This window comes from Sinocyclocheilus grahami, unplaced genomic scaffold (genome assembly GCF_001515645.1).
Source record: "Sinocyclocheilus grahami isolate Dianchi unplaced genomic scaffold, SAMN03320097.WGS_v1.1 scaffold94.1, whole genome shotgun sequence".
NCBI lineage: Eukaryota > Metazoa > Chordata > Actinopteri > Cypriniformes > Cyprinidae > Sinocyclocheilus > Sinocyclocheilus grahami.
This window is the reverse complement of record NW_015505273.1, coordinates 63,048-86,746: the sequence shown is the minus strand read 5'-3', so window position 1 is coordinate 86,746 and position 23,699 is coordinate 63,048. Positions and strand designations below refer to the sequence as shown.

Here is a 23,699-nt window from a genome sequence, read left to right as displayed (position 1 = left end):
ACAAAGAAGACCTAAGACATTTGAGCAACTAGAAGCCTGTATTAGACAAGAATGGGACAACATTCCTATTCCTAAACTTGAGCAACTTGTCTCCTCAGTCCCCAGACGTTTGCAGACTGTTATAAAAAGAAGAGGGGATGCCACACAGTGGTAAACATGGCCTTGTCCCAACTTTTTTGAGATGTGTTGATGCCATGAAATTTAAAATCAACTTATTTTTCCCTTAAAATTATATATTTTCACAGTTTAAACATTTGATATGTCATCTATGTTGTATTCTGAATAAAATATTGAAATTTGAAACTTCCACATTGCATTCTGTTTTTATTCACAATTTGTACAGTGTCCCAACTTTTTTGGAATCGGGTTTGTGTATATATACTTTAATTGATTTAATTATTTAATATTATATAAATACAATTAAAATGTAATATACAAATTTGTATTGTATAGAGAGAGATTTGAGTTAGCAAGCTTAAGATGATGTGGACTTGATTTATATATTAATAGATTGTATTCCTTGAATATTGCCTTTATTTAGTTTGGGGTTGCTTTAATACTAAAAACTATGACAAGATCCACTACCACTCACAAAAAGGCATTAATACCACAAAAAAAAAAAAACATAAGTACCACATTTCACAGAATATTATTGACAGTATTACACATCTTAAAAACACTTACATCACAATTTCAGTTGTACCTTTTTTGGACATGTATAATGGTTTATTTCCTTGGAGAATCATGTAAATAAGCATGGGAATCATACAATATCATAGCAGGCAATATATTAGAGTGCCATAGCATTATCGTCTGTTATCATCATTGTACTATGGTAACACTACAGTACCTTTTGAAAAGGTAAAAAAAAAGGGGGATTTTTGGATATGGAAATGGAAGTGTAATATTTACTAGCCCTAATTTTTGTCTGTCTCTGACTGTGAGATATGTATTTCGCCATACCCTCTAAAGGATGTTAAAGCGTGTCAGAACCTCTGAAGTGTGTGAAGTATTTGCTGAAACAAATCCCTAGATGAAACCGGTCCCTAGCGAATCTCATGCGGTGAAAGCTGTGAAAGGAAGCTATTGTTGTGTTTTTTATGTTTGCTTTGTTCTCTCTTGCTGGTATTATGGTATTTTTTCTGTTTATTGTAGGATTAAGACATGGTTTTCTTGATGAAATATTCTGTTTACTGTTGTAGTGCAATAAGAAGCTGTAGAATGTAGTGTTTTTCTTTGTGTTTGTTAGTTATGCTAGTATGTGGTGAGAGAAAGCATGCAGTCCTCGCTCTGACTCTGCAATGGATGCAGGGAACTAAATAAGGATGGCACAGTTTCCTCACATAAAAGTCTAATTCGTCCTGAATATGTCTCTTCAGGAGACCACATGCTGGGTGAAATTAAAAGATAGAGGGAAAAAAATTCACAAGGCCAGAGAAAAACCTAATTAGTTCACACAAATACTGCACTAGTATCACCACATGAATTGAAATTGAATGGTGCATTGCCTTTGTCATGCTATTTATACCAGTTTTTGGGGTTGTGCTGTGTTATGTATAGGGCTGTGCAATATATCGAAATTATGTACATATCGCAATATGCATATATCGCATTCGCTTACAGCTTGCAATATTTGGGGCCATGAACAAAAGACAAATCACTCACTGCTCTTACCTAAATAACTTTTGTAGCTTAAATAAGAATCAGTGCATATTGAATTCAAAGAGTAAATACTAAGCAGTGTTTTATTTTTCCTTTTTATTATTCAGTCCCTAAACTCGTGTTAAAATGATTAAACTAATGTTAAAATGACATTTTTATGTAATGCTCGAGTAAAACACTACCGTTCACTTTCAGAAGTTGTTGTAGGGGTGCTTTCTTATTAGAATCAGAATCAGAATGAGCTTTATTGACTACTTAAGTGTGCGCAAACACAAGGAATTTGTTGTGGTTTTACAGGAACTCTTGGTACATACATACATACAAATAACCATCTTTGTTACTTTGGTCCCAGCTCTCTGCAGGTCATTCACTAGGTCCCCCCGTGTGGTTCTGGGATTTTTGCTCACAGTTCTTGTGATCATTTTGACCCCACGGGGTGAGATCTTGCGTGGAGCCCCAGATTGAGGGAGATTATCAGTGGTCTTGTATGTCTTCCATTTTCTAATAATTGCTCCCACAGTTGATTTCTTCACACCAAGCTGCTTACCTATTGTAGATTCAGTCTTCCCAGCCTGGTGCAGGTCTACAATTTTGTTTCTGGTGTCCTTTGACAGCTCTTTGGTCTTGGCCATGGTGGAGTTTGGAGTGTGACTGTTTGAGGTTGTGGACAGGTGTCTTTTATACTGATAATGAGTTCAAACAGATGCCATTAATACAGGTAACGAGTGGAGGACAGAGGAGCCTCTTAAAGAAGAAGTTACAGGTCTGTGAGAGCCAGAAATCTTGCTTGTTTGTAGGTGACCAAATACTTATTTTACCGAGGAATTTACCAATTAATTCTTTAAAAATCCTACAATGTGATTTTCTGGATTTTTTTTCTCATTTTGTCTCTCATAGTTGAGGTATACCTATGATGAAAATTACAGGCCTCTCTCATCTTTTTAAGTGGGAGAACTTGCACAATTGGTGGCTGACTAAATACTTTTTTGCCCCACTGTATATATGACACAAGATAGTTATAGAAGTTCACAGAACTGACTCTGCAACAGCTGAGTAAAACTGTTTCATCTGAGCATGTGGCACTTTAAGCATTATCGTATCGCATATCGAATATCGCATTATTTAATGAGTTATCGCATATCGCATTTTTCTTCAATATCGCACAGCCCTAGTTATGTAGCATGTTGTTGACTTGTCAGCTTCTTGATAACTAGTGACAAGCATCGTGATTTAATTGCTTATACTTAGGATAGTGTTAGGAATTTGAATGAACTAAATCTTAATATTCTTTGCATAACTAGCCTTGTAACCACCCAAAACACCTTAGCAACATTTAGCATGTTTTGCATGGGATGACCAACACATGTTTACATTTGTACATTATTTAAAATGTAAAAATCTAGTTTATTTTGTACTGATACAGTCATTATTCATGTAAAATGCTTGACTGTAATGGTTGCCCTTTTGAAAAAGAAGTGTGCTTAATTTTTTAGTGTGCTTAATTTAATAGTTTTAAATGAGCACAAAAACTGCACTTGCAGATAATATTATATTAAAGAAATAAAAGGTTAGTTAAGTGTACATGACTATGGTTAACACACTTAAGTACACTTTTAAAAAGCATACTACAGTAATGCCAAATTAAAAGTTACATTTGAACTTAATGTGTTTTAGTAATCTTTTGTCATGCTTTAAAAAAGTACACTTATTGTGTGTTGACAGACTAAAGCACATGTAAAGTACTTGATTATAATTTTAACTGTAGTGTGTTATTCAATATGCATGGAAGCCTGTTTTCACAGGTTTTCTTGTTTTGTTTTTTTGCCCCAAGATAAAAAAGGTAATTGTAACTTTATATATCACAATTTTGTTTATATCTCAATTCTGAATTGAGCAATTACATTTTACTTTTTTTTATCACATGGCAGAAACAAGCTTCCCTACAAAGTTAATTTGTTTTAAATGTACTAACTTGCAACTTCATCATTACAAATGTGTAGTTACTTATATACGTATATCTAAATACATTAGTATTAGTATAGAAACAAGTTTCAATAAAAATGAAATTTTTTCAATCAAGACAATAAAAATCACATTGTTTTTCATAAATGCTTGTCAGTACATTAAGCAGTACATTTTAACCATATTTCATAGACAATAGAAGACATTATGAAATTACATATAAAGATGTACTTAAGTGGTTCAGAATAGCACAGCTTATTAAGCTCAACTACACTGGAAAAAACTATTTTAATTCAGAGATTGCTTGTACATTTCACAATTAATTTCAAAGAAACAGCAAGTAATAGTATTTTGAAATAGTACTTTATTGTAAAACATACTACAATAATTTTTTGTTCAATTTACCACTTCCAAATATCATTTTTACTTGCATTTAATATAAACTTAAACTGTAATGCATTTTCATTTAATTGTAAATCACATGCAATTAAGTGTCTGAAAACATTACATTTAGTTCACACTTAAGTATATTATTTCCGTAATAAGTACTCTTTTTAAAAGTATGCTAAAGTGGACTTCTATTTCACAAGGGTGTTGTTTCTGGAATGTGTCTAACTTGGTCGCTCGCATTTGCTGTACAGCTAATGATGGATTTTAGATCATTATGTCTGCCTGACTGTGATAACTGTTATTGCAACTCTAATCATTGTGGTTTTAAATCGTTTGATCTGTATTTTTTCGTTCGGGGGTGTTTGATATGAACACAAATGGCAGCTCTCCTCTCTGTCTTTGTCTCGTTCCCTTCCCCCACGTCTCCATCTACTGTACGCTCTCATCTTCCTCTCTCCATCACTCCCCCTCTCCCCTCCCCATCCACATCCTTCGTCTCTCTCCTCTGTCTTGCTCTGTTTGTCTCTCTGCCGTTGCCTTTCTCTTTTTGTTCTTCGTCTTCTCCCTCTCTGTCTGTTTCTCTCTCCAGTACTGTTATTATCGTTATTTTTTTGCCCGCTGTGCCACTTGTGTACATAGAACAGTCACGAAAAGACAGGGAATGATGGGAAAAGAGTTGTAAGAGGATTGGGAAATGATGCGAATCAGACTTGAACTCACGTCACCCACCATGGTTGCTAACCGCTAGGCCATGGCTCTAGCACTGTTATTATGTTTTATACAAACCAGACATGTAAGAGCATGTTTGTTAACCGCTAATAGGTCTGCATGTTTTGGAGAAGAATCTTGCTGTGTTTTTTCTGATAAAAATTGCGATTGCAATTTAAAATACATTTTTATTATTATTTTTTAAAAATGTGATTATATATCAATATGACTGCAAAATAGCAATAATAACAATTTCATTATTTAATAAATATTATTATTATTATTAAATGTTATTATGATTACTGTTATTAAATTAAAATACAATACAGAATAATAAATATTTTAGAAATAAATTCCACAGTCAAAATTTGAGTATTTAATAAAAATATAATAATAATAATAATTGTATTTTACATTACAGCTGTAAAATTGCAGTACTAATGTTCATGGCTGTCTTTTTTCTTTGTAATAGTTCACTGTATTTAAAAACATATAATAATAACATTATAATTATTTTATTTTACAGTAGAACTGTATCTTAATTTAAACTGCTAATTTAAAAATCTTAATTTCTTCATCTTTTATTTTAGCATGAAAACTCCAGTTCTCATAACAAGTTTGATGGTTGGCGCATGTTGCATTCCCAAATGCATGCTATAAGTGACCCAAATTTATAACAGATGCAGATGTGAGTTTGTATGCATTTGTCGTGAACACTGAATCACAAGCGGTGCTGCGATTCACACAGTGCATATATTAATTTAATGAAATCGCTTCCTTTGGGATTTGATAATCACAGTAAATATCACCATATCCCGATTACATTTTCATTTTGATTTATCGTGGTGCTATAATTCTAATGCTATTGTTATCTCTTTTGGCCTTTTCTCTGCTTTTATTTATTGATCAAGGCGGAGAGAACAGGAAATTACAGGGATAAGAAAAGGGAAATGACATGAGCCACTCTTTTTGCACTAACTTCTCACCCCTCTTCTATTGGTGAGGCAGTCGGGGCACCACTGCGAGGAACTGAACCTATATTGATTCCACTGATGATGTGACATGCGGTTTCTCTCTGAAATACAAGATATCAAAAGTCATGAGGCAATGCCACCCGATCAATGCCCGCAAATCCTCAAACTAAACGCACACCGTCCTCTCTATGAAAGGCCCAACTCCTTTTGTGACTCCCTACTCCTTAGCACACACTTATGAGCAGTGTTGGGGAAAGTTACTTTTAAAAGTAATGCATTACAATATTGCGTTACTCCAGAAAAAAGTAACTAATTTCGTTACTTAGTTACTTTTTATGGAAAGTAATGCGTTAAGTTACTTTTGCGTTACTTTTTAAATCTGGACAGGGCTTGCTTGTTTGTTTTTAAAATAAAAAAGTTATATTTTTGGCAAATATCCAAGCTTTTCACACCAAAAATGAAATGAATAAGCCTCAGGCTGAAGGGAAAGTACATTTACGTCCGTACAGTAGAATGCAGAAGAAGATTTCAACACACTTCAGCAATAAAAAAAGACACAAATGTTCGTCTAGAGTAATTTGTGCTTATTATTATGGTTAAACTGGATCATCGAAGGTCAGAAGCAAAGACATTGCTTAATAGAATGGGATTAAATGCATAAAGGATATTTGTGTTGTTTAACATTTAATTATTGCAGGTTTGCGTCATATTCTGAGTTGCATTATTTTTATTCATTTTGAGGAATAATGAACCTGTGTTTTTGTTTTTTTTTTGTGAGTGAGATGAATTAATGCATATTCAGATTTATTTTAGAACTACAGTAACATCTTCTGATTTCTGTCACCATGGCAACACCAGAGCTGTCAGTCAATAAATTGGGGAAAAAAGTAACTTGCGTTACTTGTTTGAAAAAGTAACTCAGATATTCTCTTGTAAATTAAAAAGTAATGCATTACTTTACTAGTTACTTGAAAAAAGTAATCTGATTACGTAACTTGCGTTACTTGTAATGCGTTACCCTCCTCTTTAAATTCTAAGATGGACTGCTGGTTGATTCTACTTGTAAGCACACAGCAGAGAGTCAGATTGTTTATTTGAGGTAAAACACAATAACTTTACACAGATTACATTACAGCAGATATCATGATGAGGTAATCAGCCGTTATTTGAGCTCTGGATAGTCTCGCAGGCAAACATAGTGCTGTTTCAGCAGAACTATCCAATGTAATTTGAGTCAGACGCAGACTTCTTATCCTTGTACTGTTTATCGGTGGTAAAGTATTTGATTGTGTGTGCCATAAGAACAGAACAGAACAAAATTAAAGTAATGTCATGTTTTTTCAGTTTTTAAAATACAGCAAAAACTGCAATACTGTGAAATACTATTACAATTAACTGTTTTCTATTTGAATATACTTTAAAATGTAATTTATTGCTGTGATGTAAAGCTGAATTTTCAGCATCATTACTCCAGTCTCCAGTGTCACATGATCCTTCAGAAATCATTCTAATATGTGACCCTGGACCACAAAACCAGTCATAAGAGTCACATTTTCGAAACTGAGATTTATACATCATTGATGTATGGTTTGTTATGAAAGGACAATATTTGGCCGAGATACAGCTATTTGAAAATCTGGAATCGGAGGGTGCAAAAAAATCTAAATATTGAGAAAATCGCCTTTAAAGTTGTCCAAATGAAGTTCTTAGCAATGCATATTACTAATCAAAAATTAAGTTTTAATATATTTACAGTAGGAAATTTACAAAATATCTTCATAGAACATGATCTTTGCTTAATGTCCTAATGATTTTTGGCATAATAGAAAAATCAATAATTTTGACCCATACAATGTATTTTTGGCTATTGCTACAAATATACCCCAGCGACTTAAGACTGCTTTTGTGCTCCAGGGTCACATTTGCTGATTTGCTGCTCAAGAAACATTTCTGATTATTATCAATGTTGAAAACAGTTGTGCAGCTTCATATTTTTGTGGAAACCGTGATGCATTTGTTTTAGGATTCTTTGATGAAAGTTCAAAATTACAGCATTTATTTGAAATAGAATCTTTTTTAACATTAAATATGTTTTTACTGTCACGATTGATTACTTCTTTGTTGAACTATTACTGCTCAAAGGCACACAATTGTGCAAGGACAATTGATTATAAGTGTTTTACCAAACATATACAAGCTCCACATTTCTGCTTTGAACCCTCCAGAAACAGTACATGCGATTTTACAAACTGAGTTGGTATTATTTTCTGTGGTAATCGACCGCATGTCACAGATGCTGTACAAAGAACTTGACTTGTTTTGAACCAGTACATTAATTTTAGTCATCATTTTGTACCAAATCCTAAACAAAGTCAGGTGTGTTGCTACTAGAAATTCATCTGATCTGTTTGGGCTGCCTTTGTTTGGCGAGCGCATGAACACTGTTACCTCATGCTGTTCATGAAGGTAGAATATCATCACTCCATGCCACCTGGCAGCAGCGACGAAAGGATTTCAAGTTTCAGGGGCAGCTGTTCAAAGAAAGACTTGGCTGTGTTTGGAATGGAGTTCTAGCTTACTGAGTACTCTACATCATGTATACTGTGCTGTGTAATTTGTATATCATACTCTTTTAAAAAACTATGTTGAAAAAGAATGCAATTTCAAACAATAGTTTGCTACATGACCTCATAACATTGCATGTTTAATTTAGCCAATGACATCCTCCGACGTGACGTCTCCGTTCCCTCCTTCAGGGAACGAGGGTTACATACGTAACCGAGACGTTATTGGCTCAGAAATATTTGGAAAATAGGCATTTAAAACTCTTGATTAACAATCCAGTCAAAAGTTTAAAGAAAGAGATGAACATTCGTCACACTAGAATTGTGCTGTTGGGGGCATTGCATTGTGGGATGCAGGATGCTGCAAAGTGTACTCTGTTTGTGCACTTCACTATTTTATGCATAATTGTGCAAAGTATATAAACTATATACCGAAATAGAAAGAGTAGCTAGTGTGCTATTCTGAACATACAGTATAGTCTGGACTATTATTGTCAAATTCCCTGGTAAATGGTTAAGAGGTCAGAACAATGAATAATGTGGTTGTGAATTATTAGTGTGAAGTATCCCTGTTCATTGTGAAAAGGATTACTTTGTTTAACCAGTGTGGTTAGTTCCCACACTTAGTTACTACAGAAGGTTACCTCTGAAGATTTAAAGGAATAGTTCACCAAAAAATTAACATTATTGAAAATGTACTCACCCTAAAGACCCGTTCACACCAAGGACGATAACTATAAAGATATAGTTCTAAAAATCGTTCTCAGTATTAAAGAATAGCAGAGTCCACACCACAACTATAACAATAAAGACAAAGAGAAACGATATCGTTGGAATGACTTTCAGAGCGATTTTTTTCCAGCTGATGAACGATAAAAACATTGACAGCCAATCAGAATCCATCCTACTGTAACGAGCTCAAGAATTTAAAGAGGCAGACGCGCGTGCGCTTAGAATAAACAGACGATATCGTTCTCTGGTGTGGACGCTAATATCGTTATCTTTATAGTTATAGTTATTGGTGTGAACGAGCCTTAAGGCTATCCAAGATGTAGATGAGAATGGCACCCATTCACTGCAGAGCAAGTGATGCCATGCTAAATTTCTCCAAATCTGTTCCCATGAAGAAACAAACCCATTAAAACAAACCCAAATTTGTATTTACTTTGAACTATTCCTTTAAGGGCTAGTTGACCAAAAAAATTTACATTCTGTTATCATTTATTCACCCAAGCTTTATGACTTTCTTTCTTCTGTGGAACATAAAAGAAGAAATGTTGAGGAATATATTTTCTACTCCAAAATGGGACATTACAAGTTTTACTTTTATGGTGCTTTTTGTGTCATTTTGGAGCTTGACAATTTGTATCCCCAATAGATGTTGTTATATGAACAGGAGTGGCAAGTATATTATACAAAGTTTCTCCTTTTATGTTCCACAGAAGAAAGAAGGTCATACAGGTTTGGAAAGACAGTGCAGTTCACAAGAACAATTTATCATTTATATTTCCAGAGAAATGTGGTTTTCTGACTTTGAACTGAATTCCACCGATTCCTGCAAAGTACCGGAACAGAAATAGTCCTGCGGCTTAAATAAGGCTTATTATTCACGGGGCTGAACTGTCACAGTCCTTTTGTGTTCTTCAGATCTCACAGCCTTCATTGATTTATCAAAGTGGATGAGACATGTATTGTTGAGTCTAGTGTTGGTTTCAGACTTTGCTGTATGCCATGCTTATAATGATGGCACCAGTAACAGCGTTGGTGAATTATTTAATGGTTACGATTTCCCAGGGGGCCGTGCTGAGCCTCTGTTACCATGGAGCCGTGTCAAAGAAGGGTGTACTCACTGGTACAATGTGAAGTTTGCGTTTCAGCATTCTTAATATGCAAAATAATGTTATACATCTGTGCATTATATTCATGCATATTTATATAGAGAGATGCTTTATCAATGCATTTCAACAGTAAAGAGTATGATGTTGGTGTTGGTTTAACATTTTATGAAAATTTTAATTATAAATTGCAGAACTAGATTTTTAATTGGTGCAGTTCCATGAAAAACTAGCTACAACACCATAGTTTTTCATAGGGATTCCTGGTTAGTTTTTTGGGAGTTGCTATTGATGGCTGATGGATGTCAAAATGGTTTCAGGAAAATTAAATTGATACAGATATATTTCTTATATTTCCATTATTATCTTGGCATCTGTATTTAATGCCCTTTAGTCAGCGTTATTTTAGTGTCATTGAGATGCTATTAGTTTTAGGCATATTTCATGTTTTGTTTATTTATATATTTCAATTTCAGTGTTTCTGTTATTTTTAATCTTTAAATTATTATTTTTTTAAATGTATATATATATATATTCAGTTTTAGTTATTTTAGTTAAACTAAATGAAACTGAAAAATATTGCCTTGGCAATTTAAAAAATAATTTTTTTTTTTGTATTTTATTTCAGTTAATGTTTATTTTATTTCAGGTAGATGGTTGCTAGGGTATTCTAGGTGGTTGCTAGGTGGTTTATTATTGGCTCAAGTCAAAAGAGTCCACCTTTAGGTCTCTGATGTTCTGGTTTCTAAATACTCAAATCTCAAATAAGTTTCGTCTGTTTTGTGGTGTAATTTTAAATTAAAATGACATTTTTAAATTCTTAGGTTATACAATAGATGTGGTTGATTCTGTTTGCAAACACAAAAAATTGAGAAAATAGAGAGCACTATTTTTAATTATAATGAACTATATGTGGCTCTCTTGGAGCGGCCCAAGGATTGATTTCCATTTGAAGCATTGACTCACTGTTTGTGATGGTCCTGCTTCATGCTGAGAAGGAAAGGACCAGCAACTCCAGCATTAAAATATTCATGCTGAAAATGGACTCTAAGCCATGAGCTCAATTAAAGAGCCCCTCTCCATGTGTGCAGTGCTTTAAAATGAGGGCTTTGCTTACTAGTTCTCCACTCTGCCCGTCCACAGGGAGAGATGAAAGCAGAGAGAGGAGGCTGAGATGAGGGAATGAGAGGATGAGGGATGGGGATGCTCTATATAAGTTCAGTTTTATTTTTGTGCTGTTAAATATGTTGAGATCAAGGAGCATGTGAAATGAACTGAGCTTTGAGAACAATTGGAGTTTATTTGAGGTGGCTGATCTAGACAGGGTCTGTTTATTGATACAATTTGTGTTTTCTCCCTTAGTTTCACGCATATTTAAGTGCGTAATTTCTGCGCACTAGCATCAAATCAGAATGGCATAAATAATTACTTACTCTAAAAATAGCACCTCTGTATGAACCTAAAACTTGATAGTGCTCCTACTGTTCCCTTTTTTAGTCAGAATAATTTAAGATATGATTTTAAGTTTTAATTTAGTCTGTATCTCTTACAGTTTCCATTCAAAAAGCTTAAATTTTTTCTTCAGTTCTGATACTGATTGATGGCTATTAAGATCATTTCAGAAAAATTACATTGCCTTTTGCAGTTGCATTTTCACATTCTAGATATATTTCTAGATAAATATTACATTCATTGGCATCAGTATTTAATGCAGTTTAGTCAGTGTTATTTTATTACCATTGAAATAATAGTTTTAGTAATATTTTGAATAATTATTTATATTTTTCATTTTCATGTGCAATTTAGTTTTTGCTGTTTTTATTTTTTTCTAAATATGTCTATGAAGTTTTTATTAATTAACTTTTAGTTATTTTATTACATTTAAGTACATTTAAATAAATGTGACCCTGGACCACAAAACCAGTCATAAGGGTAAATTTTTTTAAATTGAGATTTATACATAATCTGAAAGCTGAATAAATAAGCTTTCCATTGATGTATAGTTTGTTAGGACAATATTTGGCTGATATACAACTATTTGAAAATCTGGATTCTGAGGGTGCAAAAAAAATCTAAATATTGAGAAAATCCAAATCTCCTTTAAAGTTGTCCAAACGAAGTTCTTAGCAATGAATATTACTAATCAAAAATTAAGTTTTGATATATTTACTGTAGGAAATTTACAAAATATCTTCATGGAACATGATCTTTACTTAATGTCCTAATGATTTTTGGCATTAAAGAAAAATCAATAATTTTTAACCATACAATGTATTTTTGGCTATTGCTACAAATATACCCCAGCGACTTAAGACTGCTTTTGTGCTCCAGGGTCACAAATGAAAATGAGAAATGTTGCCTTGGCAATTAGCTGAAATATAAATATAATTTTTATATTTGAAATTTATTTTATTTCAAGGAATGATTTTTTATTTATTTATTGTTTTCAGTTTTAGTTTCAGTTTTGTTCACCCAAAAATGAAAATTCTGTCATTAATTACTCACCCTCATGTCGTTTCAAACCCGCAAGACCTTCGTTCATCTTCAGAACACAAATTAAGATATTTTGGATGAAATGTGAGAGCTCTCAGACCCTGCATAGACAGCAACGCAACTGTAATGTTCCCAGGTCCAGAAACGTAGTAAGAACATCGATAAAACAGTCCATGTGACATCTGTGGCTCAACTTCAGTTTTGCGAAGCTACGAGAATACATTTTGAGTGCAAAGAAAACAAAAATAACATAATTTTTTCAACAATTCTCTGTTAAATACATTTTTATTTTTGTTTTCTTTGCACTCAAAAAGTATTCTCTCTGAAGTTGAGCCACAGATGTCACATGGACTGTTTTACCGATGTCCTTATTACGTTTCTGGACCTGGGAACATTACAGTTGCGTTGCTGTCTATGGAGGTTTTATGGGTTTGGAACGACATGAGGGTGAGTAATTATTGACAGAATTTTCATTTTGGGGTGAACTAACCCTTTAACTATAATAACCCTGCCTTTAGTTCTTAATGTAATGTCTCTTTCTTTTTTAGACATGGCTGAAGAACTATGGCTATCTGCTCCCCCATGACATCCGGACATCGGACCTGCGATCAGAGAAAGCCATGCAGTCAGCGGTCGCTGCCATGCAGCGGTTTTACGGTATTCCAGTGACGGGAGTGCTTGACCAAACCACCATCGAGTTAGTAACAACCCTCTTTACTGCATCACTTACTCTTTTAAAAAATCACAAACAGGCAATATAGCTGCTAAAGTGCATATGCATTAATAAGATGAACAGTAGTGTTTAAAGTCACCCCCTCATGAGAGCTTCTATATTGAGATCACATAACCAGTTAGATCAAGGTAATATGCTCAAAAACTAAAGTAGAACTTATCTCAGACTCCAAAATTTTCTAAAACAGTCCATGTGACATCTGTGGCTCAACTTCAGTTTTGCGAAGCTACGAGAATACATTTTGAGTGCAAAGAAAACAAAAATAAAAATGTATTTAACAGAGAATTGTTGAAAAAATTATGTTATTTTTGTTTTCTTTGCACTCAAAATGTATTCTCGTAGCTTCGCAAAACTGAAGTTGAGCCACAGATGTCACATGGACTGTTTTACCGATGTCCTTATTACGTTTCTGGACCTGGGAACATTACAGTTGCGTTGCTGTCTATGGAGGTTTTATGGGTTTGGAACGACATGAGGGTGAGTAATTATTGACAGAATTTTCATTTTGGGGTGAACTAACCCTTTAACTATAATAACCCTGCCTTTAGTTCTTAATGTAATGTCTCTTTCTTTTTTAGACATGGCTGAAGAACTATGGCTATCTGCTCCCCCATGACATCCGGACATCGGACCTGCGATCAGAGAAAGCCATGCAGTCAGCGGTCGCTGCCATGCAGCGGTTTTACGGTATTCCAGTGACGGGAGTGCTTGACCAAACCACCATCGAGTTAGTAACAACCCTCTTTACTGCATCACTTACTCTTTTAAAAAATCACAAACAGGCAATATAGCTGCTAAAGTGCATATGCATTAATAAGATGAACAGTAGTGTTTAAAGTCACCCCCTCATGAGAGCTTCTATATTGAGATCACATAACCAGTTAGATCAAGGTAATATGCTCAAAAACTAAAGTAGAACTTATCTCAGACTCCAAAATTTTCAGAGAACATCAACTTGCGCACCAGATAAACGGCAGTAACTTCATTAAATGTAATGAGTGCTCCAGAGCTGATGGGGGCAACAGAGAGACTAATGGTTGTTTAGGAAGACGAATAAAAGCCACTGGCTGCATTCAAAACCGCATACTCACTGATTAGGTACTTAATTTCAATAAGTACTTCCTTAATGAGTGCTAGAAGAGTACGTACTCTATAGCTTGAATGCATTAAGTAAGAATAAGATCCGGACATCATCCGCCATGTTGACGTTATCATGTGACTTAAGACGCTATAACAAGTGCAACAACTTAAAATATATGAGTGACAGGTTTAATGAATCTATCTGTAAATATTTTGATGTTGATTAAACTTGTTTAAGACACAGCTGCCCATTTATTTTGTGATTGTAGTATAACCAATAAATTTGGGGTTGATTATGATTATATGAATATTATGATTATTCAATTGTCATTGTGCTTTTTTCCTGTGTATATAATCTTATACTATGATGTACGCAAACCAATTATATTTATGTTTTCAGTTTTTTGTCATTATGATTGTTCATTGTTAAAGATACAACTATTTATAGTTTATGTAATTTCTTAAATTTTAGACCTTATATAAAAATTTCAGTTGCCATATAGTTTATAAAAACATGTTCTTGTGCATATAAACTAAACATGAACATTCATCCTGTTTATTTACTTAATGCATGTTTTTGGTCTTGTTGGTGTTCCATGTGATTTTAGCATTGCATTTAAAATATTTGATGTACAGTAGTGTGAAGATCATAAACTTACTGTTAGAGTTTTCTCTGACATTTGTGCAGTGTCCTTGGGTGTGATTATTATCTACATGTTTTAAGGTGGATGAGAAAACCTCGGTGTGGCGTTCCAGATCACCCTCACATCAGCCGACGGAGGAGAAATAAACGCTACGCCCTCACTGGTCAGAAATGGAGGGAGAAAAAGATCACATACAGGTAAGGTATACTGTATATTCAGAGACTGTTTAAATGCAAAACTTACATGATGGATGGATAGACTAATTCACTGAATATTGCACCCGAGGAACCTCTAGAGCAGTGATTCTCAAACTGGGGTACGCGTACCCCTGGGGGGGGGTATGTGAGGTGATGGAGGGGGGGACGCAAACAAAATTCTGAGTTTTGGCATTCATTTAATTCTACCCCAATTTAAAGTAACATTAAAACCAAACATGTATTTCTGACTTGCATAATGCCGCTTCTAATGTAAAAACAGGAAAATGGGAGTGCCGTAAACGGTCAAATACATGATATCCAATCAGCTTACCCCATCTTTTGCGGTCAAAACTTACTGCATCCACACAAACAGCGTGCATGTGATAGGATGGCCGCTGAATATGCTGCTTTAGCAAATCATGCTGCTGTTCAATGTATCTTAAAAGTAGATCTTCACTTAATAGCATGAAGAACAAATATTGACACGGACTGTACATTGAGATCGATTTAAACTCTCTTCGATACAGACACATACCCTGTGCGAGTTATTGTTTTCATGTTTAAAATATGAGCAAGAATGCAAATTTCCCTGAATATCCAAATGATGGCAAATGGGACAATTTTTACAACAGTTCAACAAAAAAGGTAATATTAAATGAACATTTTACATTTTAAATGTAGCCTACATTTTAAACAGAATATTGTCATGTTCCATCAATGTTCCTATGGCTCAGAACACAACCTTTCATTGCGTTAACAGTGCAAAGGTTGTGGGTTCAATTCCCAGGGAACACACATACTGATAAAAAATGTATAGCCTGAATGCACTGTAAGTCGCTTTGGATAAAAGCGTCTGCTAAATGCATACATTTAATTTAATTTTGTCATGTTTGTTATATTTTGCAATGAAATAATAATAGTTCCAACGAAATCTGTACCATCTGGTCTCCAAGCAACATACAGCGGTGTTTCATTAGTGAACGAATCTGCGGCTCAGTAGTGTGAAGATCATAAACTTACTGTTAGAGTTTTCTCTGACATTTGTGCAGTGTCCTTGGGTGTGATTATTATCTACATGTTTTAAGGTGGATGAGAAAACCTCGGTGTGGCGTTCCAGATCACCCTCACATCAGCCGACGGAGGAGAAATAAACGCTACGCCCTCACTGGTCAGAAATGGAGGGAGAAAAAGATCACATACAGGTAAGGTATACTGTATATTCAGAGACTGTTTAAATGCAAAACTTACATGATGGATGGATAGACTAATTCACTGAATATTGCACCCGAGGAACCTCTAGAGCAGTGATTCTCAAACTGGGGTACGCGTACCCCTGGGGGGGGGTATGTGAGGTGATGGAGGGGGGTACGCAAACAAAATTCTGAGTTTTGGCATTCATTTAATTCTACCCCAATTTAAAGTAACATTAAAACCAAACATGTATTTCTGACTTGCATAATGCCGCTTCTAATGTAAAAACAGGAAAATGGGAGTGCCGTAAACGGTCAAATACATGATATCCAATCAGCTTACCCCATCTTTTGCGGTCAAAACTTACTGCATCCACACAAACAGCGTGCATGTGATAGGATGGCCGCTGAATATGCTGCTTTAGCAAATCATGCTGCTGTTCAATGTATCTTAAAAGTAGATCTTCACTTAATAGCATGAAGAACAAATATTGACACGGACTGTACATTGAGATCGATTTAAACTCTCTTCGATACAGACACATACCCTGTGCGAGTTATTGTTTTCATGTTTAAAATATGAGCAAGAATGCAAATTTCCCTGAATATCCAAATGATGGCAAATGGGACAATTTTTACAACAGTTCAACAAAAAAGGTAATATTAAATGAACATTTTACATTTTAAATGTAGCCTACATTTTAAACAGAATATTGTCATGTTCCATCAATGTTCCTATGGCTCAGAACACAACCTTTCATTGCGTTAACAGTGCAAAGGTTGTGGGTTCAATTCCCAGGGAACACACATACTGATAAAAAATGTATAGCCTGAATGCACTGTAAGTCGCTTTGGATAAAAGCGTCTGCTAAATGCATACATTTAATTTAATTTTGTCATGTTTGTTATATTTTGCAATGAAATAATAATAGTTCCAACGAAATCTGTACCATCTGGTCTCCAAGCAACATACAGCGGTGTTTCATTAGTGAACGAATCTGCGGCTTTGAACGATTGGAGAGTCAGTGATTAATAACCCATTCATAACTACAGCATTTTGCTTCGTTACTGAATGAATGAATGAATGACGCGACGCCTGGCTCATTAAGACAGTGACTTGCCGTCACCTAATGACGGTTTTATTTTTAAGTCAACAAGTATCACTTCGATTTGCCATCATTCAGTGGCGGCTCGTGGGTTTTAAAATAGAGGAGGCACACTAATTGTATTGGTCTGGGATCCCTGCCGATTATTATTATTATTTAACCACTTTAAAATGACTTTTTGGTTGCTTTTAGTCAGAAAACTTAAAGAAAACGACACACATACAGCAAGATAATATAATTGAACTTACCTGGCCTATCACTTGACGCAAACATCCATCCCTTCTTAAAAGTCTGTGTTAAAAGAGAGCTGCCTGTTGCGCCATTTAATTAAGCCGACTGCTGTAGCCTATATCCAGCTTAGGAGTGTTCTCCCTTTATATTTAATTTGTATATATATTGTTTGAATGACAGCTTGGTAAATCTGTTGGCGATCAAATATTCAGTATCGCTACGCATCATAAGTAGACCTACTTGGTACATTATCAGCGTAGCGGCAGACGTTCAAACTAATATCACGTAATTTACGTCTCTGTGATGATTGATTGATATCAGAAGGAGGCTAGCCTCCCTTGAGAGGTTTCTTTTCTCAACACTCCTCAGTGCTGAACGTGAACACTCGATGGTGATTGGCAATTTTTTTTTGCCAACGGAGGCACGAGAGCTCAGCGCTCACCCTGCCTCCCCCTCCCCTTCTCTATCATTAGCGGTTGCAATTACATCAGCAGATTCGGCACATTCGCGATAGAAAAGCGGCGCTTTCCAACTTCATTAACATGTTATTACAGCTGTGAAATAAAAAATAAAATAAAAAAATACACATTCTGAGACATGAACTGAAATGAATTGTGAATTTTATTCATATTAAATCATCCTCCTCCCATTTTCACCTCAAAATTTTGGGGAAGTTGTGCCTCCCCCGACGAGCCGCCACTGCCATCATTTATTGCTTTATTTATTATATTAATAGTACACTTAATGGAATGTTAAGAATAAAACATGTATATAAAACATGACATAAGATACAATTAATAAGGATAGAAAATCGTTGCCTCTATAAAGGTAAAAAAAATGCACCTGTAAATCAATATTGTCCTTTAATAGAAAAGGAGTAACTGAGGTCTAAGTGGAAGAGAGGGGGTACGCAGAAGAATGTTAAATGCCCCAGGGGGTACACCGCTGTAAAACGCTTGAGAATCACTGCTCTAGAGGAAACTACAAAAACTGTTTACTCTTTATAGATGAATGACCCTTGTATGCTATTACAGGGAAATGTTCCAAAAACTCCATATGCCTGTTAATAACTGCACCTCACATGACATGATGCTCTTTAATGGTGGCCCATTAGGCATCTCGCTGAAGTTAGCCAGTGGAGTATATTTGTACCCTCATCTTTAATTATTTTAGTGCATATCGCATTGACACGTGTGCGTATGTTTTGGAACGCATGCCGCTTACGCAATGTTCCAGACAGACATTGCTGAAATGCTTCCCTCCAACCTTAAAAATGCTTAAAGAAGCTTTTGTTTTCTGCCTGATGGGACAGAGAGAGAGAGAGAGAGAGAGAGAGAGAAAGAGAGAGAGAAAACAAAGAAAGCAAGAAATGTCGCAGGTCAGGATGGAAGACGAATAGTTGATGAAAGCTTAGTACTTTGAGTGGTTTTCTTGCTATTATGCCTCCCAAAACCCACACAACCTATAAATTAAAAAATACATTATTATAAATTAGACTATATATATAAACACACAAATAAAATCACTGTAAACAGAAGAAAGCTATATTTTTGCATGTTGTGGCTTGAAAGCATTTCTGCTGGTTACATGATGCTGACTCGGCTTATATGAGCTGAGCAAAAGGGATTCTGGGACATTTTGTGCTTGTGGTACATTCCTATTGGCGTAAACATGAAATCAGATCGTTTTCAAACATTTGTCTGCTTTCGTCCGTTTTAAAGCTCTATTAATTTAATTTAGTCATCTAATGCAGTGTTGAACTTGGTTTGTAATCACTGGTTAATGAAATTCTCACTTGTGTGTGCCTGCAGTTGTGTGCCAGAGACAACCATCTGCTTCTGCCTTAGGTGTCTGGCCTGGTTTAACTTTTGCCCTACATTCAAGGCAATTTTTAATGCAGATTAATTCTTATGTAACAGCACAGCGCTGTGAACTCAAACAGCATTCGCTTCAATTTATTGCAGAGTTGATTCATACTGAAACAACATTTCTATTCTCAAACACACCAGCACACTGATAGAGTAGGTTGGTGGTAGTGCACTGCATACTGTCATGGGAAAGGCGATATGGAAAAATATATATATGCAGGCAGTGTTATTTCAATATTAATTATATATTATTTAATAGTTTGGATTCTTTTTTTTTTAGTTTTAATTTTAATTTTAGTTTTAAGTTTTGGTAATTTGGTTAAGTGCTTTTGTCATTTTTATTTATTATTATAATTTTTTTATATTTCTATTTAGCTTTAATTTATTTATTTTATTTCAGATTTACTCATTTTAGTTATTAAACTTATTTCAGTTAGTTGCCAAGGCAACATTTCAAATTTGTTTGTATGTTTTGTTTTTCACACTTTTAATTTGCTTTTTGCACTTATCATTTTATGCATGTAGTAGAGTACAGTGTACAGTATATTCAAAATGTACACTTTGCACCATGTTTTACCATGGTTGAGCTACAGGAGAATTTAAAAACATTTTAATAGTGCATTATTCCACATAATATTTCATTTGAATGAATTAATATCAGGTCATACAATATAATATTTAGAATGCGTGATCTTTTTTTTCTGTATTCTTCCATCTCTCCCTGTTTCCAGCATACATAATTTCACCCCCAAGGTGGGCGAGAAAGACACCCAGAGGGCCATTCGCCAGGCCTTTGACGTCTGGCAGACAGTGACCCCGCTGACCTTTCAGGAAGTGGCCTACTCTGAGATCAAGAACGAGGGTAAAGAAGCGGACATCATGATCTTCTTTGCCTCTGGTTTCCATGGTGACAGTTCTCCGTTTGATGGAGAGGGAGGTTTTTTAGCTCACGCATATTTCCCTGGTCCCGGAATTGGCGGAGACACACACTTCGACTCAGATGAGCCCTGGACATTAGGAAATGCCAATCACGACGGTAAGTGTGGAAAAATTAGTGTTTACTATTGTCACTTTGCATTATTGACACTATTTTCCTAATTAATGCTGTTCAGTTGCTTTGACACAATCTGTATTGTTAAAAGCACTATATAAATAAAGGTGACTTGACTTGACTTGTTCACAGACAAGCTGCGCAAAACATGCGCAAAATATCGTGCGATATTTATCGTGCAGCCCTAATAGCATACACATGCAGCCCATGCACAAGATATGTTCCTTTAGGATTCTGGGTACATACAGTGCTTTTTACCTGTCTACATACAGTAAGTGAAGAAAAAATAAGGCAAACTGATGTAAACTTGTACAGCAAACAAAACATGTTGTGGTAATAAACTGTGATTTGGTTATATATATATATATATATATATGGTTTTATAGCATTTAACTTTCAATTGTATTTGATTGTTGCTATTAGCATTACTTATCTAACATTAGGATGTGTTTTGATCAAACCAACATGACAGTGGCTGATATAGAGTGATTGACCTGACATGTCTGGACTCATAATGGTGAAAAATAGCCTTCTGGCTAATTCTGGCATATTGACAGAAATGTTTATTAATATGCATTGTCCCTGTAATAAATAAATAAATAATCTCTTAATGTGTAGACAAGTAATATAAAGAGTTTTTTTTATTTATTTAAATTTGTTTCATTTTTGTTTGAATTTTATTTTACTTTATTTTTTAATTGTTGTGGCTCTATTTAATATTTTAATTCAATCAAGCATAATCCCTGATGTAGTAATATGTAGAAAAGTAATATATATAGTTTTAATTAATTTTTTATCCTATTTTACCTTAGATTATTTTTAATAATAATTAATACATTAATGAATAATGTTAATGTAATAATTACATAATTAATTATTTAATTCTTTGGGGCTCTATTTAATGATCAATTTCATTTTATTATTTTATTTTATTATTTAAAACATTTTTGCATCTGTATAATGATGAATTTTCATTTATTTGAATTTAATTTACTTTAATCAAGCATGGTAATGGCTTAATATATAATAATTGACATTTTTTTCCATAGATTTTTTTCAGATTTTATTTTATTACTTTATTTTGTTATTTAATTTTTTCATGTATGTGAATTTATGTACTTTAATCAAGCATGGTAATGGCTTAATATAGAATGATTGACCCTGCTCTCATAATCTCTGACATAGTAATATGTGTAGGATTTTCTAGAATGTTCTGCAGCTATAGATAGATAGATCAGTCAGATGTGTTGAGGCAAATCTTTTGGGAGCAGTGGTAAACTGGAGCAGTGAGCTGAGGAGCATCAGTAGATGTCACAGGGGATACATAAAGACACACTGAGCATTGCGTTCTTTCTTCACTTGCATCAGCCATGCCTGCGTGCTGCATATTTGCTGTGTTATCTTTGCCTGTGTGCTGCAGTGTCAGCAGTTCAAGTACATGCTTTATAGACCACAGAATCTGTACCTTGTTCACGTACACACACACACACACACACACACACACACACACACACACACACACATTTCTTTACAGATCTAGTTCTCTATACACCATATCAGCCCTAGTGGATACAGATCAAAGGTAAACGGTTTACAACAAACAGTAGATGTATTTATCTTCAGCGGCTGATGTAGATTTTATATTTCATTTATTCACAATGACACTCTCGACAGAACACAAAATATATATTTTTTAAAGAGACGGGGAATGAAATACACAGTTAAATTGGACAGAAAGAGAGCGTGAGGACTGATAAAGAAGAAAAGCTTTGGCCAAGAGATCCAGTCTGTAAACAAAATGTACAAGACACTTTATGAGCCATCTGACACTTGTAGCACCCATAGACGCCAACCAACAGATCAGGCTATTTCTGTGATTTGAGTGATATGGTGTCACATCCCTTCTGTGTTTCCAAAGATCTGAACATGTCAGTCTCAACCGAGTCATGTTCTGGTAATAGCGTATAGGGCTGCACGATAAATATTGCACGATATTTAATGTGCATCTCGTCAGTAAAGTCTGTTCTGTAATCAGCGGTATATCGCTACACGTGCGTGCTTTCACGTGGAGCAGCATTTACTACACAGAGCCGTTGTTCGCTGTCGCCTCTGGCTTGCTTAGTTGGGGACACTTCATTTCCGGCGATATCGTTGACATAATTGCAAAGATATTATTTAAACTGAGCTGGATGTTGACATCACTGAATTCAATGATGATCAAAAAATGATTTTTCAGTCTTTAACTGAAAAATTAGTGTTTACTATTGTCACTTTGCATTATTGACACTATTTTCCTAATTAATGCTGTTCAGTTGCTTTGACACAATCTGTATTGTTAAAAGCACTATATAAATAAAGGTGACTTGACTTGACTTGTTCACAGACAAGCTGCGCAAAACATGTGCAAAATATCGTGCGATATTTATCGTGCAGCCCTAATAGCGTACACATGCAGCCCATGCACAAGATATGTTCCTTTAGGATTCTGGGTACATACAGTGCTTTTTACCTGTCTACATAAGTGAAGAAAAAATAAGGCAAACTGATGTAAACTTGTACAGCAAACAAAACATGTATTTTCAGATATATTTTAAAATATGTTCACATAATACATGGAGTGGAAGAAATATATTGCTAATATATACATTTTAAAGTTTATATACATAAATATAGTTTTTTGTGTATTTATGTATTTAGTGTGTGTGTGTGTGCGCGCTTATACAGTGGGTACGGAAAGTATTCAGACCCCCTTAAATTTTTCACTCTTTGTCATATTGCAGCCATTTGCTAAAATCATTTAAGTTAATTTTTTTTCCTCATTAATGTACACACAGCACCCCATATTGACAGAAAAACACAGAATTGTTGACATTTTTGCAGATTTATTAAAAAAGAAAAACTGAAATATCACATGGTCCTAAGTATTCAGACCCTTTGCTCAGTATTTAGTAGAAGCACCCTTTTGATCGAATACAGCCATGAGTCTTTTTGGGAAAGATCCAACAAGTTTT

General features: G+C 34.7%; 1 protein-coding gene across 2 annotated transcripts in view; it reads left to right on the top strand.

Moving 5' to 3' along the window:
• LOC107587563 (matrix metalloproteinase-24) overlaps positions 1-23,699 on the top strand; it is a 39,318-nt gene that overhangs the window by 6,083 nt on the left and 9,536 nt on the right. Inside the window, exons 2-4 of one of the 2 annotated variants that reach the window (XM_016275379.1) lie at positions 13,137-13,285; positions 15,126-15,242; positions 20,369-20,673. In XM_016275379.1, coding sequence (XP_016130865.1) covers positions 13,137-13,285; positions 15,126-15,242; positions 20,369-20,673 — 571 coding nt within the window. Of the gene's footprint in view, positions 1-13,136; positions 13,286-13,894; positions 14,049-15,125; positions 15,243-20,368; positions 20,674-23,699 lie in introns of those variants that run through there. The other variant, XM_016275380.1, reaches the window with a different exon arrangement.